Source organism: Rousettus aegyptiacus, unplaced genomic scaffold (genome assembly GCF_014176215.1).
Source record: "Rousettus aegyptiacus isolate mRouAeg1 unplaced genomic scaffold, mRouAeg1.p scaffold_m13_p_6, whole genome shotgun sequence".
NCBI classification, from domain to species: Eukaryota; Metazoa; Chordata; class Mammalia; order Chiroptera; family Pteropodidae; genus Rousettus; species Rousettus aegyptiacus.
In genome coordinates, this window is record NW_023416309.1 from 17270697 (window position 1) to 17297967 (window position 27271).

The window sequence follows — 27271 nt, forward strand, 5'->3', positions numbered from 1 at the left end:
TTAATTTGAGATCCTCCTGTAGCATCGGTTAAATATACAGTATATACTTTACAAGCAGTAAGTAATACCAGAGACTATTTTTTTCATATACTTAAATCCTGAATGACTACTACATGGTAGGTACTACTAAGTTAAATTCATGGCAACTGGTAATACAAATAAAATCATGTAGTATTAATGTATCAAAAACTGTAAATATTTTAATACTTGTAACATTTTATATCAAGACATTTGTATGCACCTTACACGTTCTAACTGCCAGGAATCCTGTTTGCAACTCTCCAGTCTAAGTACTCTACTTCATTTTCATTTTACCATTTGGTAGTCAATGACTTCTTGGGTCAAGTAAGTATGACTAATGTTACCAACATAATTTAGAAACTAAAAAAAGTGAAATATGTCGCTAAGATATAATAATTAAACATAAGTATAATTTTGTACAAGTTATTACAAAATTAATATTTTGGGGTAGTTTACATTGCTTTTTTCAAAAAACAAAGCAATCATTTATTTAGGGATAAAAGTCTTCAATTGTTTTTGGAAAACGCCAAGCTATATGTTGTAAAGCTCCTCTAACATAGTACAAAAAACAGATTCACGCTGAAAAAACAAACATGAATTATCATACCTTATAATTCAATCAATCACAAGTTAAATTTTTGATCCCATTAATTTGTATTTTAATTCCAAAGGAATAAACTATTACCTCTCTTCTGAGGGGCAATTAAATTTTCTGTATCATATATCTCTCGATATTATGCTAAAAGAACACATTACTACGTGTGAAGCAGTCTTATGAAAAAAAATATATACTTGAACCTGAACCTGATTAAGACTTTAGATTCAACTATCCATTTACAGGATATAGAGGCCAGAGGAACATTTAAGTCATACCACAGGAAGGCAATCAGCCGAAGTGAGTCTGTAGAAGTCAGTCCCCCCATCAAAGAAATTGTGGTGAAAAAATTAAATAATAATAAATAAATAAAAGTAAACAAAAACCAGAAACAATGAAAAGACGCGCTCAAAGAAACTATATATTATCCAATCGAAATGTGTGGCTTTCATTTAGTTCCCAATTTGAAGTTAAAACATTACCTCAAATGAATGTTCTTTATTATCCTCTAATCTGTAGTCCAAAAGTACACTCAAAGACATGATGCTACAATCAAACTTGCCACTTTTTGCAGCCCAATTTGGATGTACAATAATGGCTGGTTCATCAGGCAAAATATATCTTCTTTCCCGACGCTGGCGTTCCATTTCTTCTTGACGTTTTCTTTCTTCTTCCTAGATATTTGAAATTTTAAGTAAAGGTTAAACCTCCATGTATAATATGTACATACAGTTGACCCTTGATCAACACAAGTTTGAACTTCACAGGTCCACTTATATGAACATTTTTTTTCAATAAGTACCTGTACTGTTTTTGATCTGTGGCTGCAAATCTATGAATGCAAAGGGCTGACTGTATGCATCTAAGCTATTTTACATAGGAGATCTAAGCACTCATGGATTTTGGAATCCCCAGTGGTTCCTGGAACTAATCCCCCACAGATACTGAGGGGAGTTAAGTTTTGGGAGTCAAAAGTTGTATTTAAACTTTTGACTGAGCAGGTTTTGGCACCCCTATCTCCAGCATTGTTCAATGGTCAACTGTAATCAAATGTATGTACCATGTAAAGAAAAAATTCATGTGACTCCTTTTGGTGATTATACCAACCATAAGGCTGAGAAGGGGAAAGTCAAATTGACTAAAGAGGATAATAGTTTTTACGGCTCCTAATTTTCTTATTTCCCAGCATAAGAAACTGCCTTCTAAAGGCGGGGGGGGGGGGGGGGGGGGAAGAACTTATTTAAATGTTATATAAATAAGGAAATTCTGGGAAAATAGTTGTGGTACCATAATTTCTGGATCTTTCTGAATCTTCACATTAAAGAGAGAATAATCTAGATACAAAAACCAAAATCCAGGTACAGTCACAACAAAACAAAGTAACAAGATATCTCCATAATCCCTAACGTAGAAATGAGTAGGAAAAAGCAACAAGGCCTAAAAGATCTATGTGTTACTGGTGTCTGTGTTGGGGGGAAAGTAGAAAGAGGCAATGGGGTGGTGGTCTGATGGATCTAAGAAAAAGAAAATCACAAAATAATCAATAGAAAAAGAACAGTAAATCAACAGGCATTCACTGAAAAGTGTGGCAGGTCAGTGTAACAACAGCAGCTAAAACTAGGCAAGGTTCTACCTCCAATAATAGTGAATATAAGGAGTCCATGTTAACACCTACAAGGTCCTATAATATTCTAGTCCCAGGAACTTGCAAAATCGATTTACCAGGGCATCTTCCAGCACAGGGCCCCACACCGAGGAGAAACTTCCGGGACTAGAACCAATAGTGAGCAGGACAGTGACAACAGAGATATGAGAAAAGGTCCAGATAAAAGCAAAAGAAGGCAAGAGAAGATAGAAATCTCAGAAAGCAAGCCACCATATTTTTGACAAAACAAGGAAACAACAGAGCTCTCTGAAGTAAGAAAAGCTATCTCAAGCAACCCCCTTCCAATACAATTTTAGGCAAACTAAATTCACATAAAATGAGCAACAGAAAAATATTGAGGTCAAATTCCACACAAAGTTACTATTTTAAAAAAAGAGAACAAGGAGCAGAATTACGTCCCTACAGGCAATGAAAGTGAGTACAAGACATAAAAATTCTAACTTCTTTTTTAAAGTGTGCTAAAAGACATTAAGAAATTGTTACAAGACATGAAAGAAGAATATGAATAAAAAATGAGGTGCTAGCATTCAGGAAACAATTAGAAAAAATAAGTTTCAGAAATTTAAGAGTAAAACTGGAAACAATACAAAAGCACATAAATTCAGGGATAATACCTTAAGAGAACAAAACAGGGAAAATTTAAAAATCAAATGAAAACTGAAAAATGACTAATATTGAGAAAGCAACAAGGTTCAGTATGTGATATCAAAATTCCTTAAAGAAAACAAAAGCAAGGGAGAATACAAAAAAATATTAAGAAAACTTGCTTATTGATAGCAATATCCACAACAGCTGAGAGGTGAAAACAATCCAAGTGTCCATCAACAGATGAATGGATAAACAAAATGTGCATACACACAATGGAACATTATACAAGCTACAACATGGCTGAACCTTGAAAACATTATCCTAAGCAAAAAAAGCCAGAGACAATGAGATGAGCTTCAGAGACAATAATGACAAAAGGCTTAGTGGTAAGCATTAAATACTTACTTGTAGAACCAAGATTAACTGAGGATTAAATGAGACTACAGTAGGTAATGCTATATGCTAGAACAATGTAATCGTATAACATAAAAACGGTAAGAAGAAAATAGGGGTAAACAATATAAAAATATTTTTAAATTAACTTCTGCAATAATCTTGATGATGGTACTGTTAGCATTGTATCTGTAAATATATTCTCACACCCACTGGCAAAACAAAACAAAACAAAACAGGGTAATCTGAGCTTCAATAAGAAGAATCAAAAAAAAAAAATTAAAACGCATTTAAATGATTAAATTCATAAATTCTTAATGATATTCAAAAACAAACATGTAACCATCTGAAGATGGCAGGGAATCCATTATATTGAAAACTGGACAAACAAAAACAGTACTTGCTTCAGTAGCACATATACCAAAATTAGAATGATAGAGAAGATACCCATGGCCCCTGCATAAAGATGATGAAAATTCACGAAGTGTTTTACATTAAAAAAATAAATAAAAGAATCAAACACTGATTCTGCCTTCGACAGTAGGCCCTTTGTCTCCATGAGTTTTGTATTTATATCCCTGGATTCAACCAACTGTGGATCAAAAATATTCTGGGGAAAAAAAAATCCCAGAAACTTCCAAAAAGTAAAACTTAAATTTGTTATGTGCCAAGTATTACGCCGAATACACTCTTCTAATGAAGCAAAACCCTGCTGTAGCCTATTTGCAAATACAGGTTAAATGCAAATAGTATACTATTTTATATGAGACTTGAGCATCTGTGGATTTCATTATCTGTGTGGATCCTGGAACCAACCCCCAATGGATATTGAGAAACAAATGGATACTGAGAAATAACTGTATATATATTAAAAAACTATCACTGGGTATTTAAATGGCAAATAAGGGGAATATGTGAAAATAAAATGATAAGAATTACAGTATCACCATTTTTCAACCCAAAAGAATCAACAAAATCTAGGATTTGAGCATCAATGGCCACTAATATCAAAAAGTAAAGACTGGTTCTTCCTCGTCTTCTCTTTCTACTCTTCCTGTCCTGAACAGTTCAGTTCTAAAGCACAACTCCAAGCAAAGCAGATGTCTACACAAGGGATGGAGGCGGCAGATGAGCTGCCCAGTTTCCAGGTAAAGAAACACAAATAGAGCAAGGTGGACAACCATACAAAGAAACAACATAGGGTAGGAAGTCGGACCAAAGTAGAATAAGGAGAGTGCAGTATCTAGACTGGAAATGGAGTGAGTCCACTGGACAACTGAGCTTGTAGTAAGCAAATATATTAAGTATAATGAAAGCAACATTTCTCATTCTTAAAGAAAGGAGTTAGATATATGGAAAGAGAGAAAACTAGAATGAACTCTGTGATACTAGAGAGATTAGTATAAACTCCTGACTTTCAATATACATAAAGTACCAGGACTTCCCAGGGGGAAAGAGCTGATTTCAGAGCTAGGGCAGGTATAGTACACAGTGAAAAAGAAGCAATATATTGTGCTGCAAAATAAGGAAGTCCTCAAAAATTGATGAGGCTATGTCAAAGGGCACAGAAGCCAACTTGAAAGGGCTCCCAGTGGCTAACTCTGAAGGATTTCACTATCGAAAATATATTTATAACCTATTGAATGAAATATCATGAGTCCATGCATCTCTTAAGGTTAATCTCTTACATAATCCCAGAAATTTAACATCGCTTCAATATAATCTAATATCACATCCATATATATTATCAAATTTCTCTAATTATCCTAAAAATACTCTTTATGGCTATTTTTTCCCCTAAGATCTGGTCAAGTTTCAATCAGTGCATTCACTTGTCATGTCTCATTAACTTTTAATCTAAATCATTTTTGTCTTTCAATAAGTGGACATTGTTTTTAAAGTTCAGATAAGTTGCTTTGTAGAATTTTTCATATTCTAAATTTATCTGATTGTTTTCTCAAAATTAGATTAAAAAGTAAACATTTTTGGCATGAATACTATATAAATAATGGTATATATTTCATAATGCACTGCATTAGAAAAAACACAATGTTGGTCTATCCAATAATTGGTGTTAAAATCCACTTCTCATATCCTTGTATTTCAAATTCAGAAAAGAAATGACAGGTCTATACATCCAGGGGTTATTCTATTGGGCATTAAAACAGTCTCCGAGTCTTAAGGATTCAGATGCAATCAAACGCATAGCTTCAGAAGCAGCGAAATTCTGGAACAAACACTCTACACCAGAACTCAATCTCTGAATTTAAAGGCTCTGTCTGTCCACCAAATTTTGTCTCATTTTCTATATCTAAAACATGAATAATTAATTATTCATTTCTAAAAATAAAAACATATAACTTGAAAATAACTCAAATGTCTCTCAAGAGAGCATGAATAAACAAACTATGATACATTGATACTATGGGATATTATTTAGCGATAAAAAAGAACCAATTAGTGATACACACACCTACACAGGTGAATCTATAATGCATTGTGGTAAGTTAAGAGAGGTCAGACTCAAAAGGTTTTGGATTCTACTTACATGACATACTGGAAAAGATAAAACTATAGGAAACCAGATTAGTAGTAGCTCCCAGAGGCTGGAATGGTGGAGGGGAAGAGAAAATACTTACAGAAGGGTAACAAGGGATCTTTAGGGGGCATCAGACCTGTTTTACACCTTGACTGCTGGTGGTGGTTGCATAACTATACAAATTTGTCAAAACTTACAGAACTGTTTACTAAAAAGACTGAATTTTACTGTCATGCTAATTGTATCTTAATAAAAGTACACCATACATACTCTAACAACTTCCTATAACCTAATATTATATTTAATTGTATATTTAAACAATTTAGTATATACATACCTCTTTATCATCTTCAGATTTCCTATCATCCTCCTCTTCATCTTCTTTTTCAGATTTCTCTAATTCCTTTTGTTCTTCTTTTTGCTCTTCTACCTTAAGCTGTTTTGTCAGTCGGGCTATTAACTGGGATTTTAACCCTTTGGAACTAAGGGCTCGACTTTCTAATTCTTTTCGGAGATCATTTACCTAAATATACACAGGAGAAGAAAATGGGATACTGAAATAAGAAACAAAATGCAATTATCTTCTCTCTGATTCTTAAAACGTTGGTGAAAAGAGTACTTATACAGCTCATAAAAATGTTTGTAAAAATGCAAACTGAGAGAATATTAAAAAAATAATTTATGACGTTTTAAGATGCTTAAAAATAGTTAATGCTCTGACCCAGTAATTCTAATCTCTGGGAATTTACTCTAAAAAAAAAATCCTAAACACACAAAAAAAATTCTAAACACACACACAAACATTTACACATTCTTTTTAATAGTCACTCGCACCAAAAAAAGCGGAGAATCTAAATATCCAATGAGAAATATGTAAGAAAAAGAACATCAACTAGATGGAACAGTATAGAGAAATTAAAAATAATTACATGAGAAACATTAATATTAATCGAAACAGGACAGTATTTTTTATACATTAGAACCAACCAACCAATCACAATACTTTTACCCAGAAAAAAAATAATGGAATATGTAAAAATTTTAAGAGTGGTTGTGTTTGCATGATAGGCTTCAGTTATTTTTTTCTTGTAAGTATGCACCAATTTTTAAAATAAATATGCATTACATTTATAATCAAAAGAAATACAAGTTTTAAAATGAGAAACTTAATAGCAAAGCCATCCTTTAACTAAAAGTCCTGGGATGCAGGCTTAACCTATTTATTTTTTTGAACCTATAGGACTCTATATGAAACATGATGTTGATTGTGACTACTTGAAATAATGCAAGAATAACATTCTTATGAGATACATTCTCTCAATTATTAGAAATAGCAATGTAGGTTAAAAATCTAGTTTCATAAAAAAGAAAAACTTTTTTGTTGTTGTTGAGAACAGATGTTAATCAAAAGGTCAGTTTCTGTGTTAAATAAACAGCAAAATCGGGTAATGATCAGCCTCTGATCTTCTCATCTATGCAGAACTTATATATGTAGAATCCACGGATCTACATTCACATTATGGGCCCAGAAGTTCAAAACTATAGGAAAATACTAGGTTCAGAGATGGGGAAGAGGGGAGCAAAACGAACAAAACCAAAGGTTTTCCAAAGAGGCTCTTATGTATTATCGATACAGCTCAGATGTAGTATCAGTCCACTTTTCACTTCTAAATTTTACTTTAATAACTGGATCTTTTTTCTATGTTTCTTCCTTCTCCTTTAAGTTACTTAAATGCAGAAATTCTGCCTTCTTGGCCAGTTCCCAAATCAGGAAACGTTGCTCACACCACAGGCACCTGTATATTGCATTCGACAAACATTGGCTAAACTGATTTATGACATCCCCTTTTACTTAATTTTTATATACACAAATACAATATAGAATATGTAATATCAATGGACTTTTTTAATAGCTTTTATCTGAAAAAACATAAAACACTGTCACCATTCTCTACTCCTGTTTAGAGATTTTAAATTAAATACTATCTTTTTCAAAGTTACCTTCATTGTCTTTGGATCAAGTTTAGACCAATGGGTAGGAGTGGAAATTTCTTTAGCTTCACCATCATCCTTCTCTTCTTCATCCTGATACACAAAGTTAAGAACATAATTACTATTCTGAAACCTTAAAATAAAGGTAATTTATTTTTAAAAGTCTGTTGCTGATCTGTGCAAGGTCACAAATGTTTCAGATTGTCTTCTCCTAAAGTTATTATTTAGGCAAGTCCACGTACATACATTCTACCACTTTTAATTGATCACAAAGACATTCATCAGCCAATCAAAGCCAGATCTGTGAAACACAAAAGGGTGATAAATTACAACACAAAGGATATTAGGGATGCACAAACACTGCCGGTCTCCACTAACCACACAGTGTGTGATCTTGCCCCAATTTTCAAGCCACCCAAAGTCAAGACTGATTTAGTAAGACCTTTCAAATGTACCAAAGACGATGCCACATAGCCTGAAATTTCAAATCTCAGACTTGTGGTTGTCCAATTTCAAATATCCATGACTAGAACTGATGACCGTGAAAGAGAAAATTTTTTAAATTTTAGAAAATGGCAAATGTTTAAATGGCTTAATACTGAATCTTGCTCAACAACTGGTCCCAGATTCCAGCAACTAGACCTATGATGAAAACAAAATTCTGTGCAATTTAAGCACAACTTATTTTCCTTTGAGGTCTCAGCACTCTTTACAATTAGCATAATAGAAAGACTTCTTTTTAAACAAAAAAGAACATACAACTATACTGCTGAAAGCTGGATTACCAGTCGCTGTTAACAGTTATGTTCCTCCATGTGTGTTTGTTATGTAGTGTGTGGTGTGCATTTGTGCCTGTGTTCCTGTGCCTGTGAGAAGCGGAAATAGAAAAAGGGATTAGCGTTCAGTGCCTGTTCTCCATCAGCCTCCTTGCGTTCACCCTGAAGCTTCTCGACCAGCTGCTGCTTGTATCCTCGGGAGAGGGTTTCCCACTCTGAGCGGGTGGGAAGGCAATGCCAAACATCCGGGAAAAATAAAACCACTGTCTCCACATGAGCTGGAACTGTACGCCCCTTGTGGGTCTCCTCAGGGCGATGGTAGCGAATCTCTGCAAAACGGTACCTGTTGCAAGGGAAGAAGCATGTTGGAAAAAAAATTCTAAAATACATTTTAAAGACCCTAGTTCACTTGTAGCACATCAAGTAAAGAAATTTTGCTGCAAGAACTTGAGGTTGGTCTAAAGAAAAAAAAATTATAGAAGCCATAGTTCCTCTTTTGGTACATTTGTATAATATTTATAGTTAAATGAAGGATATGTTCCCCAAGGCATTTTCAAGTTTGATTACAAAACTACTCGTATTTTAGAGAATACCTGAAGAAGCTGGATAGCTGTTCAGATTTCATGTGCTAAAAAAAAAATTCTCAATTAAAGTCACAAGCAATACACTAAAATACACAGGTCAAATAAGCCTCAAGAGAAAATATGGCTGAACAAAAATAATCAGCAGCTACATCATTTTATAACAAAAGAATTATAATGAAATGAAGTTCTCTCTTGACGATCTTCTCCAGCTATGCATGAAATGAAAAGTATTTTCAACATACATCCGACTTCCAAAGTACAGCATAACAAAACATTTACATTTTCAGTTTATTTTGATTAGTTCTTAATCCTTTTCCCCCAAACATTTTTGGCACCAAATAAACTTTTGCTACAAATGGGGATTTTTCCTTTGAGATTACCCGCACGACCAAGGTTGCTAAAATAAGGGGAAGTAAGGGGGCTGACAGACAAACTATTAGAAAAACTACATAAACTATTAGAAAAACATTTCTAATCAAGAAATAAATCGATACTTACCATTGTGTGCAAACACTTAGATCAATGCCTGTCAGAGCCTTACAACAACGAATAGCAGTCTTAATCAACACAGAGGGGTCTTTTTCTGGGTCTGGTCCATCCAACGAAGGAGACCAGTGGCCTCCAATGGCCATGGCTTCATCCTTGCCTTTCATGCCCACTAAAAACTAATTCAAAACAAAGAATCATTTATATATATTACGCAACATCAAATCACAAATAAAATACTTTAAAAGGAAAGGTACAAACCTTTCCAATATAATTTTTACTACCTCTGGTATCTGTCAGTCAAGGAAGAGTTCAGTTCATCATGTTCCACACTGCATTTCAGCAATGGAATAGGATTTACACATCATAACTCATCCTTCTAAAGTATTTCTTCAGATAAAGAGTTCTTTTAAAAGAAGCAAGCTATAATTCACACTTTAAAAGCATCCAAAGACACTAAATCCATTATCACTAAGATTTTTCTATATTACAAATATAAAACATCAAAATAACAGTTGAAGTAGTTATATGAATAAGATATAAGCATAATCTGCAATGAAAAAAGCATCTGTATCATTAAATTCTGAGTGCCTTAATACTAAAATTAATTAAACTAATCAAAAAGATTTAAAAGGTAATGTTTTTAATTTTATATACATAGTTAGAACCAAGCACAACAAATATATACCTACAGTTAAAGTAAATGTTTCATTTTACCTTAACAAGTCTAGCAGGATGTTGAAATCCATCTCGAAGTTCTTGTGGGTCTTCAGCAAGAGCACATGACTTATGATACAAATCTTCCATACTAGGGCTAGCCATCAGCATTACCTATTATAGTCAAATAATTCAATCCTGTCAAAAATCTAATGTAAAAAAATGAGAAGCACCACTAATTATCCTTACATATTAGACACCTGAAATCTTTTTATAAAAATGGAAAGTAAAATGCTACAGTAGAAATGGTATTAGATACTTTATAATTATACAGTTTTAACTTTTCAAGGGAAACTTTTTGATCAATGTTTTAAAAACAGCAGACCACTACTGACCAGAGTGATAACTGAATATTACTCTGCAAACTACCATAGTACATCCATCCCCACTATCCACCACTATATTTTCATCTGGGCCTACCCAAAGTCATAGAACATTACAAAAAGCTCTTTACATTAATTTCATCTTCACATTTTTATGAGGTTCAAAATGTTAAAATGATTTTAAAAAGAGGTAAGGTAAAGAAAACTTACATTAAATTACTTAAATAACCAAAACAGAATCAAGCAGACAAGAAGAAAACACAGGTATTAAACCTAAAAACCATCTTCTGAAGATTAGCTCCGCATATAGACACAATACAAATAACTGCTCAGATATTTCAGCAGTATATCACAATAGAACACAAACCTTTGCGCTGTATAAGTGGTCAGCATCTGGTGGATCAAGAATAGCCATGTTTTTTTCTAAGGACTCTACTTCTCTGTGCATTACATAGAAATTGCAGTAATTTCCCAGCTGAAATGGTCTTGACAAAGGGAAAGCATCCACCCATGTAAACTGAGCATCAAAAAAGTCACTAGGTATATATAAATTCTGATAACGGCGCCTTAGTTCCATCATGTCACAACTAGGACTGAAAGACAGACATAGGTAGTGAATAAATAGCCTTAATACCAAAGATTATATAAACATTCACCCATTCTGAAGCTAAATATATAAGCTGACATGGTTAAAAGCCAGCAGCAAATGGATAGTCAATTATTTAATGAGCTAACGATGTACATAGAGGTATATGAAAATCTCATTTTCAAATAGCTTACTTACAGCTTTGAATAAATAACTAGTTTATCTAAATGTTACCTTTCTTTACTTTGTGTGTAGCTTAAAATTCATTAGAGAAGACCCTTTGAAATAACTTCAACCCCAGCTCCAGAGAAGATCTGAACAAAAGCAGTTCTGCCTCGATTCAAACTGTGTACTTTTGAGAAAATTATGATTCATATAGAATGGATACAAAGAAGGGATAAAAGTGGTATCAAATTAGTATGAATGCTCCTCAACCAGTTTTATACAGTATAGGAAATACAACTTTTATTCTACATAAGATCCTAGGTCAAGAATATTTGCATTCAAAATTAAACATAAAAATGCACATGAAAGCAAAATCCAAATTTGTTTTGGATTATCCACACCTCCATACCTCTCTATGATTAAGATCCATACCTGATTGCTTATTATGCAAAGATAAGTTTCTTGCCTTTTAAATATGGCATACTTATTTTTTTTAAAGGATGATTTCCTTTTTCCTAAGAAGCAGAGTTTTCAAAGGTAAATCAATCTGGTAAAAAGCCAAGAGATTTCTGTTAAAAGCATAATGAAAAACAGAAAACACCAACAATTTGGAAGATGAAATGATAATTATATTGTCTTTTTTAAAGACAACTAAAACCAAGGGTATAAATGTGAACTAATACATTTTTAGAGATTTTTTTTTAATTTGAAGCCTACAAATAATAAATATAGAATGATAAACTTGCCAGTTATGAATACTGATATAAGTATACTTTATTGGGATAAAATTCTGTCAAAATAATGAAAATGTGAATAACAGGTATTTGAATTTTGTTTTTAAAGTGCTGTAAATAGAAAGTATGTGTAATAGTTTCCTAGCTTCCCATCACCAGAATTTTTGAATTTGTATCTTAACCCACAGAAATAAAATCTATAATAAAAAAAGAGGTAAGAAATATAAATAAATCATTTCTTGGCATATAGTCTCTTATAATAATATCACAATAAAAAAATCTTGATTTCTACAACTATGAAAAGAGGTATAGAAACTTTAATATCACTTTTTTTGTAATGGGTTCATTTGATGTTCTGGGATTAACTTCAAAGTGATGAAGTAAAACTGTAAAGGTCTAACTTGAAAGGGGAGAGATAGTTGTTCAATTTATATCCTATGCATCAACTCTTCCCAGAATAGCATTCTAGACTGGGAACAGATGAGTTTAAAAGCAGAGCCACTCTATTTAATATCTTTGGGCTGGAGAAGTTGTTTGGTTCTAAAAAGTTTTTCTGAAACATGAAGATTAGGTATTTTTTTACATATACAAGTAAACAGGGTAACAAGAAAACTAGTATAAATTAAGAGTAGTTGCAGACTTGACTATTAGCCAAGAGTAAACGAACATTAACTACATAATTAAGCAAAGTAACCAAGCGAGACTTTTTTAACATTAGTAGCTTAAATAAAACACACTGGTTTACTCAGTCTATAACTAAACATATAGAAATTTTAACTTTTCATAGGCCAATTATTATCATCACATTTTGTTGAAACGCAGCAATATCCTCTCAGTACACCGAATGCATAGTGATTTGTTCCTATGTGAAACAGCTTTAAATGCTGCTTTAAAGAATTCATTTTTATTTTACTGTCAACTTATTTTTTTCCATCTGTTAATTTATCATTTACATAATTGCAAGTCCCAGGTTCTTTAGATGATTCTTCCTTTACCTTAGAGTAATTCAGTCATTTACCAATTTGCCTTTTCCCCATAATCTGCCTTTTCATAAATTACAACTTTGTAGCTATTACTAGATACCTACAAATGCCACATACTGTTGCTTTAGATAAATGAACTCAATCTCACAATAATTCTGTTGGTTGCTATAATTCCCATTTTGCAGGTGAAGCTCAGAAATTCTTGGTAACTTGCCTATTACTTCTGATTCCAAAGGCTGAAAAATGTATTTATGTATACATACACACGTTTATTATATATGAGTATATATGTATATCTATGTTTCCCTTACACTACAATGCCATAGCTAACTTGGGATGTTTGATCCACTGTTGTATTATTACTTCATCATACAAAACAGAAAGTCATCAATAAATCAGATCATAAATAATTCCGACTTTAAGGAATAACTTAATCACAGAAGGGCTGCCCTTTTCAATGGCTGATATCTTCAATGAGTGTATGATATAATGCAACACTTTCCAAGAACTAAACTGCTACTTCAAATTATATTTCTGCCCTTATATAACCCAAGAGCACTAAATGCTGGGAAATTAAAAGCTGCAGGAAAAATATCTCTATGTAATACATTCTTCCAAACTATACAAAATTACAAAACTAGTAATTCAATAAAACAACTAGGGAAAAAATTAACTTACCAATCTAAAGAAAACTTTGAAAACTGAACTGTGTAACGTGGAACAACACGGCGAACTCTCCGAGGTGATCGTTCTCTCTCTCTTCGAGGCGATCTCTCCCGGGAACGTTTTCTCTGAGGAGATCTTTCTCTGGATCTACGTCTTTCTCTCTCCCTTTCACGACTAAAAGCAAATTTTTCTAAAATCACTAATATTTCTGGCATTATCCAAGAGTTCTTTCATGAAATAACAATAGAAATTATGAGCAAGAATCCATAGTATGTATATGTCTTTAAATAGTTTTTCAAATTGTGGTAAAATACACATCACATAAACTTACCATCTCGACTATTTTTAAGTGGCATGAAGTGCATTCACATTTTGCAACCAACAAAAGTATACTTTTAAAAACTTACCTTCGGTCATCTTTTCTGTTAGGCACTTGATCCCCTCTGTCATTCCTTCCTGAAAATCTGGATGGTGGATCTAACCGTCGTGCCGGTTGTGGCTGTGAAACTATACGGACAGGAGGCTGCAATAAACCAGCTTTAAAAGATACAAAAAAAAGGAATTTTAACTTATTTAAAAACAAAGTTCAAAAGCATTACCTGGTTAAATTTTATAGACAGAAAATGTTGGCTAATATTTTAGGCTGTGTGGACCAAGAATGGTAGAGACCATTTTGAATATTTGCATACTTTTTTACCACCTTTTAAAAATGCAAAAATCATTTTTAGTTCAGGGATCATCCAAAATCAGGCCATGGATAAAATACCAGGGGTACAGTTTGCCAACGCCTAACCTGTAGACATTGAACCGAAGATTGCTATATATATAAAACAAGGCTGTCATCCTAAGAAATGTCCAAACCTAATGATTGAGCCAAACTGATTATTTCTGAGAAGCAAAATCTCAACAAATTGAGAAAGTGCTCCGGAGAACAGTGGTTTTGCAGCTTATTTTATACATTAGAATCAAAGGAAAAGACATAAGGAGGGTTACAAGAAATCTACTGATGGTAGATTAATGGGGTGAGAAAGCAAAGTGGGAAAAGCTCTGGGATTGGATGAAAAGGAAAAAGGGAGACAGATACTTCTTTTACATTGGTGGGTACAGGATAGTTAATAATGAACATTTACAGCACATAGAGAACTGTGGTCTCATGCTCTGGTGGCAGGCTGTACCCTGAGAAACCCAGAGAAAGGAGATTACTTTGACATTCCAAGGGTATGTTATCTTAAATGCAAAGACAACATAAACAGGCTTACTTAAAATAAAGACTGACCTTTGTCAATGAACTACAGACTCAGAACACAACTAGCCACCATGACTAGTTTTCAGTTAGGAATTTTTATGTCCAGACCATCCTATCCGTGGTTCCTTTCAGTCTCTGAGTTTGTAGGGCCCGCCATGCAAGCCTCTCCTGAGCTTGGCAGGTTTAGTGTGTGGCCCATTTTTCGTCCGCAAGATACTCACAGGATGCCAAAGTACCATCCAGAGAGTATCTATACAGAGAAAAAAGAACCTGTTATAATAGAAAAACTTATGGCTACCACTTTGACAAAGTAAGCAAATTTAGTGTCAATAATAGTGGAAGAATCTAATATATGCCTCCTATGATGCAACATAAATTACAAAACACCTGTAATATGTTAACCTAGAGTTTATAGTTTATATGGCAGATAGAGGAACAAGGTAAAACATTGCAAGTAATCAAGACAAATCCACAACACAACATTCCAAAAGAATCTATAAATCAACTAGCCCAATTTCTTCAAAAAGTCAAGGTAGTAAGACAAAGTGGGAAGCTATTCTAGAGTTAAAAAGACTAAAAAGACTTAACCCAATATAATGCAGGAACTTACCTTTCTGTTTAGGAAACAAAAACAACCTTAAAATACATCCATCTACTGATCTTGGGAGCTAAACGGGGTCAGGCCTGGTTAGTACTTGGATGGGAGATCACCTAGGAAGACCAGGTACTTAAGGTGTAAAAAAATAAAAAAATAAGGGACCCTGTCAGTTGACAAGGTCCTTGCAATCTGTGAGGTCAACCAAGGGTTGCCTCACCTTGAAGATGGAAAAAAAAGACATCTAGAAGACAACTGGAGAGATCTAAAAATAAATAAGATATTTAAATGCTTTTTCTTAGATGTGATAACAGATTGTGCTAATAAAGGAAAACAGTCTCTTTTAGGAAGGATATGCTTAATTTTACAGGGGCAAAATGTCATAATGTCTGGTAATTACTTTAAATGATTAAGCCAGTGGTTTTTATATTTATTAGTATATGCTGGCAAAACGCATTGGCAAAATATTAACTGTTTAAAGTTTTAAATATACAAGTGATCGTTATGCTGTTGAATGTTTTTACATACCTGAAAATTTTCATAAGAATTTGGGGGTAAAAAACCCCAGCTAATTTACGAATATTTCTTATGTTAAGTAATACTATACCAAATTAATGGGCTGGTATTGTTGAAAGAACCCTAGTTGCCAATGGAGATTTCCCTACCCTTCTGCCATATGAACCTTAGCACACCAACTCTACTGATCCCTCATCCTAACACACCTCTTTCTCTTTTATTTCTTCCACCCTACTCTCATTGCTCCTGTTAATATACCAAGCTTATGGGACAAATCATCACCACTAGAAATACTGCCTCCTTGAGCCCTCTCACAGAAGCTGTATCTTTTCTTAGACAGTGGAAGGAGAAAAAATGGTATTCAAGTCCCAATTCACAATTGGAAAGTAAACCTCTTAGGAAAAAAAAGAAAAGAAAAAGAACCAGGTAGCCTGAAAAGTCAGGCACTGCCTAGTAAGTTTAAGATACACTCTGTAATTCCATCAGAAGATATATATGCCCTAGGAAAACCTATGTACATTGCCCCAGACACATATAAGAACATTCATAGCAGCATTTTCAGAAACCAGAAACTATAAACAATCTAAACGTTTACCAAAGATAAACTGTACAATATTCATACAATGGAAATTATACAATAGTGAAAATGAAGAAACTAGAGCCACATGAAATTGTACCAAAACCTTTAAAACATCATTTAACAAAAGAAGTCTTACACAAAGATTATATAAATGGAGTCACACATCACATAAAATTCAAAAATAAAGCTATCCTATATTATGACGGTGTAAATTTAGAGGGTAAAACTATTAAAAAAAGAAGAGTTAATCAGTACTGTTGTTTTTTCATCCAAGTCACGATTACACAGGTGTTAAACTGCAATGTTTTATCACTTTGCCCTAAGTGTGTCACTATTTACAATAAAAGAGAAAATGCCACAGTTACATTTTTTAAAACATACCGATCAAGTAGTCTTCTTTTAAGACAAGGCTATCATTTTTAACAGTTTCAGTGTTAAAAATATCCAGTTTCAAATGATCAATTGCAAAAAAAAAAAAAATAATAATAAATTTATAACAGTTCATTTATTAGATGCACAATGGCTCAATGAGTAATTTAAAGTACTACCACCAGACTCTACATATATATAAAAATGTTTTATTTTTAAGAAATAAGTCCCGAAAACATTTTCTTCCATTATAGATAAGATACTAATAGGAGGACAGAGAATAGTTTTGATGTTTAAGTTCACAAAGAACATGTCTTTGAATAAGAACAATAAAATAAAAATCTATTTCCAAATAGCTATAGAAGTAGAAGTGGTCTACATAAAATATTTAACCTTCCTTTCAAATATTCTGGAAGTCCTGCCTTTTTTTGTAATTAAAGGCATACTCACACTACTTTAACAACTAAAGAGTTATGTATTAGTCTGAAACATAAAAATCAAAGATAAACTTTATGTAATACCTTTCTGCTGTGGCTGCTGTAATAAAGGCTGTGGCTGAGTCTGCAATAGTGGTGTAATAGAAGCTGCTGAAATCTGTGCCTGTAGCAGTGACTGGGGCTGGGGCTGAGCCTGAACACCAAATGTTGTCTGTGGTGCAATTGGCTGAAGTACAGCAGGCGGAGTCTTCAGTAAAGGTTGGGTTTGGGACTGATTCTTAACAAAAATAAAGAAATAACATTTTAAAAAGAAAGATCTTTGTAAACTAGAAGAGTCAGTTACCAAGTTTCTCTAATGCCCAACTCAGTATTTTATATACCTGATTTGGTAGCGTTTGAATCCTTTGTGCATTCCACTTAAAGGGCATATTGGGATTATATGTAGCTTCAACCAATACCCTGTCACCCACTTGTGGGGTTTTCCCTTTGACGGCACTGGAAAAAAAATTAAGTTAAATATATACACAATCAAAAGAGATTAATCTAAAAAAGATTTATATACTTGGTATTTAAAAATAAACTATATCTGATTTAGAAGCCTAAAAATCTCTTTTAAAAATTAAAAAGCTGATATACTTCCTAGACTTATTTTAGTTAAGAACTGTTTCACCCTCTCTATAAATATAGGGTTTAAAGAGGAAGAATTTTCCACTCCATTTTATCCTAATATTGTGTCCTTCCCTTTACAGAACTTTTTAACTTTTATAATCTAAGAATAAGATTTTCTTTGGGCTTTGGAAAATGAGAGAAATGCAGATAAAATGGAAAACGGGAGACCCACTTACAGAAAAATCTTATACAGTAATTAAACTTAATTTCCCAACCCAAATAAAGTACTTCTAAGGAAGCTCATTAGAAATATATTTGAAATATCTAAGGAGAGTTATATTTCCTGCAACCACCAGGATACTAACAAAACACTATCTTGAATATGTTAATTCAACCATTCAATCCTTTTACTATTTCAATTAAATGTTTTTTGTATATAGTCATTAGACATGTCAAAAAGATTAAATTTTAAAAGGCATATGACTATTTCGATCCCTAATCCCACTGTATGTCCACCCATGAAAAGTTAAGAAATGATAACTTACTCCTATAAAACATTTATTTATAAAGAATTCACCTTAACCAGGTTGTTCAAAAAAAGTCAAACGGTATCTTCAGTCACATTCTCCATCAAAAAAGGTCACAGGTACAAATATAACACAAGCTGGATGATTATGCCACCATATACTTAATATTAAATCCAAAGAGTATCTCTGCCAACATCTAATGTAGTTTACCTAAGTTGAAAGAACACATCTTCATCCACGAATCCAAATGTATCGTGTAGTTTTGTAACCACACCTGTAAAAACACGCTGTTTCTGAGGCTGGGTTTGTTGCTGACTGGACCTTGGTGTTGGATATGATACAGTTATCTGTGCTGCAGGCTGAGGAGTAGACAGACTAAGGCTTGTAGGCAGTGCAACAGCTGGCTATAAAACAAAATCAACATCAAAGGTAGAAATTAACAATGACTACTTAAAACTAAAAATGCTAAAAATAATGCATTTGAAGTTAGAAAATACACATGTATACTTTGAACATGAGAATCAAGTCTAAAAATTGTTATTTTAGATCTATTTCATCAGGTTTCCTTAGATGAACGTTTTCACAGGTTGTTCCAGGAAGAAGATACCGCAGTATAACGACTTTAAAGAACACATATATTTTAGCCCCCTCTTAGAAATTAAAAATCCATAGCAACATAATGCTCAGGAAAGTTCTATATATTAAGTGAAATAAGTCAGACAGACAAAGACAAGTATGTATGATCTCACTTAAATGTGGAATCTAAAAAACTCCAAAGAACTCAAAAGAAACAACAGAATGGTGGCTGTCAGAGGAGCAAGATGATCAGGGTCTGGGCATGGGGGAAATGGGAGCAAGCAGGTGGTCAAAAAGCATGAAGGTCCAGTTATATAAGGTAAGTCCTGGGGTCTCATTTACAGCATGATTACTAGAGTTAATACTATGCCATATACTTAAAAATTGCTAAAAGAGATATTAAGTTCTCATCAGAAGAAAAAAAAAATTGGAGCTATGAGGTGATGTGTGTTAACTAAATTTATTGTAATAATGATCATTATATAATATACACATATATCAAATCATTATGTTGTATATCTATACTAATACGATGCTATATATCGATTATATCTCAAAACTGGGGGAAAAATTTAAACGTTAACACTTTCATTGGTCTTTTCTGGCACAATCAAACTTGGATAACAATATATTGATTAAAACTTCTGTGTGTAAATAAAAATAAGATCATTTAATAGAAAAGATCATCTTATTTTTCAAACCAAAGCATGGAATTTGTTTTACATCTGCCGAAGAAAGCAAATCTCAAAGTTCTACATTTTTTTTTAAAAAAAGGAAAGTCCTATATATAGTAAAGAAACTTAGTATTTCTTAAACTATGAACACAAAATTATTTTCTCATGAAATTTAATACCTTAACATACTAATGGTTTATGGACACACTCCAGGAAATGCTATTCTAAGAAGACTTAACAGCTTTCTACTTATTTTGGAAATTCTATTGGAGATTGAAAATATGAGACAGTTGCTAGTCAGTTTTAGTTCTTTAATAACAGAAAAGTGAGTTAAATTTGCATTTGAAGTGTATTTTAATTTTAAAAAATAATTAACAGATTCAAGGCTAAAATAGTATGAAAGATTATATAGTAAAAAGCTTCCATTTTACTCCTGTTCCTCACCTACCCAGTTCCCTAACCATGGGGCGATCACTGTGACCAGTTAAGAGATTCAGCTTCTTTTTTAACAGTTAGATAGTATTTCACTCAAGTACATACCAGGGGCCAGTGAATCATGGTCTATGGACCAAATTCAGCCCACAGTTTATGATTTTTGTGTAGCATATAAGCCAAAGATGGTTGTTTACACCTTTAAAGGATTGTAAAACAAACACACACACAATCACTAGCCTAAAAGTAGCACTACATTTAGAAAATATTTCAATGTTGTTAAAAAATTAAGCTGATAATTTAACACAATAACTTCACCTCCTAATGTCAAGCTAAAAAAGATATATAACATGTACAAAAATTTTCCTTAAAATATTAGTACACAGAAAATGTAAAGACCAAAATCAGCATTAAGTTTAAAATAAGACCTTTTTTTCCCCAAACTATATCACAGCTGGATCTGCAATCAAAACCCATAAAGGAAAAAATAAGCTTTCGGTCTTTATTTAACATTATATCACTAAACTATTGTGTGAATCCACAAATATTCATCTTTAAACCCTGAAAAGCTAGAATAAGAAATGAAACTTTGGTCCACTCTTCATTCAGATATCAAATAAAGTAATATCAAACTAACCTGTGTTAAAAGGGTCTGCTGAGGTTGCTGTAACTGCAAATAGGGGAGGGAAAAAAAGGAAAACAAAAGATCAATCAGTATTGTTTCACAGATGTTTTCTTTCCCTAAGGAAAATTTCCTATTAAACAGGTACCTTATTTCTAATTAAGAAATATGTGAAAAATAACAGAAGGCCATTTATTAGATTTAAGGTTTCAAACAACTATATTGGACAACTGCAGACCTGAAATATAACTCTTTCAATAACAGTAAAGAAACTGATCTTTTTTCTTCAGGAATAACATCCACAAAAAAAACCCCACAACTCTCTAGTAGGGTAGATTTCTAGTTCTGCCACGTGTTAATTACCATGCTTCGGTATCATCAATATCACTGATTAACATGTGGGATGTGTGTGTGCAGGGAGGCTGGGTGAAAAAACTAAAGGGATTAAGAAGTACAAATTGGCAGTTACAAAACAGTCACAGGGATGTAAAGTACAGCATAGGAAATATAGTCAATAATATTGTAATAATTGTATACGATGCCAGGTGGGTACTAGACTTATCAGAGAGATCGTTTAATAAATTACATAAATTTTAGTCTAACCATTATGCTGTACACCTGAAAGTAATATATAAATATTGAATATCAACTGTAATTGAAAAAAATAGCCAGCTATCTAAGTCATATATAGCTCCTTAAAATGAGAAGCACTGCTGATGGTCTGATTTGCCACCACATGGGGATGATACCACACAAACTGACATAGTTTTTCTAGCAACAGCTAAGGGAAATATTACTAGAAAATAAAAGATTTGGTATAAAAGGGGAAATTTTTAAAACTCTGGAATAGAAACCTGACCTAAACTAGGCTAAAAGAACCTACCTGAAATTCTATTCAAAACACTCAGTTTACCTGGGGTCACCACATATTGGAAGTTAAATCTATCAAATCACTATTTTTCTGTAACTCAGAGATCATTTTGAGTCATTGCTATTTTCATATGGATCAATCTAACACATAATCTTTAATAGTGTATTTCATAACAGAACTATAATAAATCTAAGGTATTCTGAAAACAAGATAGCAACCTTTGACATCTTTTGTCAATTTTTAGTTTAAAGCTATTATTAATGGAGTATTGCGACCTTCAGGGAAAAAGCAATGCTTCTGAAGCACCAAAGGACTTAAGCCAAGGATGAAACTAAGATATGGATCTAGGGATAAGAGTTTGTGGACTGAGAAGCCTCATGTTTCTCCATAGTGTCTTTGGATGCAAGATTTGGGTCCCCTTCTCTTATATTTCCTTTTCCTCTCCTGACTGCTATTCTTTCCTAAAGCTTCTTAAAGTTCCTGAGAAGGAATGAAGACTATCTCTTAGCCCTGGAAAAGCCAGGAATGCGTGCTTAGGCTAGAACCTATCTAGGTTTCAGCAGATGAAGACTTTTTCCTTGACAAGCTTCTCCTTGGGTTATTTTTCTTATCTCTTCCTACCATCATTTATATTTTTAGCATAAAACTGGGATAAAGGAGCCAAAGAAACTCACTTTTAGTCTTAGTCAGTTTTCATATTGTTCAAATGTGCCTTAGGAGCAGGGATGGGAACTACATGGGGAGGCTTCCTCCCATTTTCAACAACTCGGTTTTAGTATTTTGTATATTGTTTCAATACACAATTTCATTAGAGGAAAAAAAAAAAAGAGGGCTGTGTTGCTTAAAAAAAACGAAGGCTGAAAACCAATGGTTTAAGGTTTAGGCTTCAAATGGGAAAAAGCAGCTTTTCATTCTCACACATGATCTAGTACAGCACAGAAGGGCTAAGGGCTCCAGATAGGAGTAATGAGCCAAAGACTCAGAAACAGGGTGATTCTTCCCAGATTATCCTCTGCATGCTTTCTTAGAAACATGTGACAAACACTGGCTGCTAGTTGAGGATTTAGGTCTTCAGGACTTATCTTTTATCATCTTCTCCCTTGTACACATTCTTTTTTTTACCTACGTCATTTTCTATATCCCAAAAGAATTCAAATCATATGTTAAGATAGCTGACAAGAAATCTATATAAATTGAATTTGAAACACATAGTTTTAAAACAAATTTTTAACATAAAAGATTTAAACTAACCTGTTGCTGCACACTATACAAGGCCTGCTGAGGTTGTGAATATTGCTGGGAAAAAATTTTTTCAAAGAAAAATATGAATTAGTTTTATTTATTTTCAAAAAGCAATATCCATACACACAAATACATAATCAGAATTAAATTAAGAACATATTTCCTGGAAGTGCTCAATGACATCTAAAACAAATACAATGGTGCTCACTTATACTCTAGGATCCATTAAGAACTAACTTTTATTCAAATAATTAAGTTATAAGAACTGCCCAATTTAAAAATTTTGACTATGCAACTATACTTCTCTATATGCCCTGGGCGTATATAATTTTTACCACCAGAAAAAAACAAGCATAAGAAAAAAATCCACAATTATTCATTCTTTAAAAAGTGAAGGTACCCACTCATGCTACTCAGACCTGATAGTTTTCTATGTCATGTATCAAAAACTATTAAAGATTCACCTGTTGCAATGCAGCTGCTGCAGCTGCAGCTTGCTGCTGCAGTGCTGCAGTTTGAGTTAATTGATAGTTTGCTGGGGTTTGTGTGGTAAGGCCTGCTGCTGCCAATGCAGTTTGCTGTGTATAAATGGTAGGAGATGCTCCAAGGAGTGATGGCTGCTGAACACCCAATGCAGCTAAAATGAGATTTAAAAAGGGGAAAAAGAAATCAAGATTATTCTGATCTCTTTCAGGAATTTTTCATGACTGGTTATGCATTATGGTCTACAAAGAACCTAATGAAAAATTTTCAGGAATGCCTGCTGAATTTAACTATTTCATGTCCAATCCATTGGCTTTATATAAGAAAACATTAACCTACAAAATTAAACTACAGAATGAACCCAACCAACCTACCTAGACCAAAAAGCTAGGTACTCTCAAGCAGTATTTTTAGAAAGAGCAGAAAATAGATCATCATATTTTGCTATTAAATTTACTGTTTTACTTTCAAGCAGATCAGAATTACATATTAAAGACAGTGTTGCTGAAAGTGATACACCCTTAAAATTTCCTACCAGACAGAATTTTCATGCACTTCTACTTTGCATTAAAGAATTATAAAACCAGTAAAAACTTTACAAGCACAAAAAGTTTTTAATCTTAGTGCACTACTGTATTGAGCAATGAGAGAGAAAATTAACCACATAGTGACTTAAAATCATTTGCTTAAGCCAAATAATTGGGGGAAGAGCTCAGAATAACACATTTAGGTACTTAACGTTTAATGTATGCTTAGGCAGGGCTAAAAGCTGAAGAGAACACAAAGATTTTACTTGATGCTTTTATGCAATTCCATTAAATGCAAAAAAGGTAATCAACTAAAAACTGTGGTCTACCTCTATACTTCCCAAAACTATAGCTCCTGTTATGACAAGCTGCCCAGAGCATTAAAGTTTGAAAAAAGAGGGTCCAAGTTTTAAAAAGTAAAAACAAGAACAGTAAATTAAGTACTTATTTTTACTGAAAAATTTCTCAGAACCTTTAATATATAACATAATAAGCATTACGTATTTCAAAGAGGCTGCCATAAAATCAACATTTGTTCATGTAACACTCCCTTTTCCTAAGCACCATGTCTGTATCTGAGAATAACTTGAAAAGAAAAATGCTGCTCTTCAGCTATTAGTTAATAACCACATAAAAAGAACAATATTATGCTTTACAGAAACAGAGAGCATTAATGAACTAACCAAAGTACCTAGTCTAAAATATCTCAGAAAATCTTTAAAAGCGTGCGGTTCCTCATCAATCGTTTAAGAGTGGATTCATTTTACTTAAAAATAAAACAAACCAACAACAAAGTAAGGCTAAAAACAAACAAAAAATCCCAGAGATCATGTTTGGGATTGTTTTAAATAACGAATTATTCCCCACAAAAAAAGTGATTGTTAAAAATTTTTAAAGGAGGAAAAAGAAAAAGGAGAACCTAAGGCAGGGGAAAACCTTCTAAATGTCCTAAATATACAGTGCCAAACCATTAATCTTTCTTCTTTTGTTTTTAAGGTAAATCAGATGTCACAGATGGACAAAAGGAGAAACCAGGATAAACTAAATCGATTTAAATAGAAAAAGTGGGGAACATCTAAACACCAATGTAAGTTCAAAATGAGGTTAAGTGCAATGAGAACAGAGAAAAAACTATCAAAATCTAGGGCACAGATTCTAACTGGTGGGTCCTATTAACCTGAAACTGTATGCAAAATTGCAGACTAGATGTTCCAAACTTTCACCGTTCTAGGATAAGAGAAGCAAAATTCTCATTTAAACACAAGACAGGTAAAAACCCTAGGAAAAAGCATTAATATTTTAAATTCTAAGATTAGCATGTTTTGCATTTGATAAAAGTTAACACACGATTCATATACCCATCTCCTTCATCCACTTGAGCTCTGACCTTAGATTTGCTATTTCATTCTGTGGGTACCAATTTCTAGAACTTTGGCAAGTAGTGATAGTTGCCATAGCAGAATGGCTCAGAGCCAATATCTCAGAATGTCTATTTTTTTCCCCTATAGCTTTTCTAGGTGTTCTGGATCCTAGCAGCATACAGCAGCCCAGCACAAAGTAGATGGGATAATAACCAATACCCATATATCTCTTTTCTACTGTTGATAGTCAACGTAATGAATCAGAAACTATAAACAGATTAATTGGTGATGAAGCTTCAATTGCTAGGAGAAATTTACGGGAAGGAAATTTACATTCTAGTAGCTGCTTCACAACATTAGTCAATCCAAATTTTGTAAAATCACTGTGCATGTGGTTGCGGCTTTTATGTCTGTAATGTTGCACTTTTAAAAATCATTTACATTTGTATATTTCACTAATATTAATGCTTCCTTTTGTGAATATCTGAAAAACTATCTGTGCATATTTGTATATAGCCTTCTCCACTTTTCTTGTGAATTATTATAATTCTGCAAGACAATTCTATAACTTGCAAAGCACAGTTATTAACCTCTGATTTCATCTTTTTCTCTATATAAGTGGCCGAACACTTGTCAGTTAGAGATCTCTTTCCATTATCCACAGTGGAACAGTCTGTTCATTTATGGGATTCAATACAATTGTACATTTCATGATCCATCTGAAACAGATATGCTTATCACTACATATCAATATTCCAGACAAACCTACGAAATAAACCCTTAATGACCACAGGCTACCAGTTAGATAAATTTAAGCTCTAAATTTTCTTAAACCTTCGATGACAAATGTAAAAAATACTACTTCCTAAAAAGTAAAATTAGTTTCATATAATTGAAGCATTCATGTTATGATATACTGATAGTTATTTACTGAATACCAGTACATACACCATTAAAACACAAAAGGGCTTGTCCCTTGTCTATTGTCCTTTGATCTTATCAAATTCACTATTAAATTTAAAAATCCCTATTACCTTTATACTTTAAAGCTCTGTCTTTACTAAGATGAGTTATCTTTCAAAAATAATAAAATTCAAAACCTCAAACTGATCTGAGAAAATTTCTTTTTTTGCCTTAGCAAAATTATTCAAAGCACTAGTCAAACGATGCTTTCTCCTTTAAATTTTCCATATACCGATATATGTTCAAAAGGAATCTCATGCTATGTGAAGAGAAAAACAACATGAAATATGGGGGGTTTTCTTTATAACTTGTAGGTTTACTAAAATACTTATAAAGCCAAGTGAAAAAGTCTTCTAAATGTCATCTTCTACTCAATATTCTTCCTAAGAAGTGATTTTAAAGATTAGAATTCACGCGAATACAAAACCTTTGATGTCCCCATGCACAGGTAACTTTCTTACAATCAGACAATGCAGCCAATCCATTGCTGTGGCTTTTGAGGTTCTAGTCTAAGCTCATAATGTACTCAATGACTGGAAACATTCATTAGAATAAGAAATTAAGGGGTGAAAAGTATAAACTTCGTTACAAAATAAATAAGTCAAAAAGATGTTTTAAAAAAAGAAATTAAGGCACAAAGTAGTATTTTAAATGCAATACAATCCAAATGTTGGACTACTCTATAACTGCATTGTTTGATGTATCAGCCACCTGCCTTATGTGGCTTATTTCAATTTAGTGAAGATTAAATAAAATTAGAAATTCAGTTCCTCAGTCACTAATTACATTCCAAGTGTTCAATGGCCACATGTGGCTACCGACGACCA

The 27271-nt window shown here is 33.1% G+C and overlaps 1 protein-coding gene and 2 non-coding genes across 4 annotated transcripts in view; 1 reads left to right on the plus strand and 2 right to left on the minus strand.

Moving 5' to 3' along the window:
• CCAR1 (cell division cycle and apoptosis regulator 1) overlaps positions 1-27271 on the minus strand; it is a 41055-nt gene that overhangs the window by 8679 nt on the left and 5105 nt on the right. For both annotated transcript variants that reach the window (XM_036222409.1, XM_016127338.2), the window contains exons 3-17: positions 23575-23747; positions 23120-23164; positions 21013-21045; positions 18904-19097; positions 17938-18052; positions 17642-17834; positions 14222-14351; positions 13827-13988; positions 11048-11273; positions 10358-10471; positions 9653-9819; positions 8703-8913; positions 7804-7887; positions 6140-6325; positions 1099-1290 (exon numbers count right to left, since the gene is read on the minus strand). In XM_036222409.1, the coding sequence (XP_036078302.1) occupies positions 1099-1290; positions 6140-6325; positions 7804-7887; positions 8703-8913; positions 9653-9819; positions 10358-10471; positions 11048-11273; positions 13827-13988; positions 14222-14351; positions 17642-17834; positions 17938-18052; positions 18904-19097; positions 21013-21045; positions 23120-23164; positions 23575-23747 (2225 nt within the window). The remainder of the gene's footprint in view (positions 1-1098; positions 1291-6139; positions 6326-7803; positions 7888-8702; positions 8914-9652; positions 9820-10357; positions 10472-11047; positions 11274-13826; positions 13989-14221; positions 14352-17641; positions 17835-17937; positions 18053-18903; positions 19098-21012; positions 21046-23119; positions 23165-23574; positions 23748-27271) is intronic.
• Positions 3660-3762, plus strand: LOC118604419. Its single transcript, XR_004951729.1, has one exon. It is a non-coding gene; the product is annotated as a U6 spliceosomal RNA (small nuclear RNA).
• LOC118604465 lies at positions 9949-10013 on the minus strand. Its single transcript, XR_004951767.1, has one exon. It is a non-coding gene; the product is annotated as a small nucleolar RNA SNORD98 (small nucleolar RNA).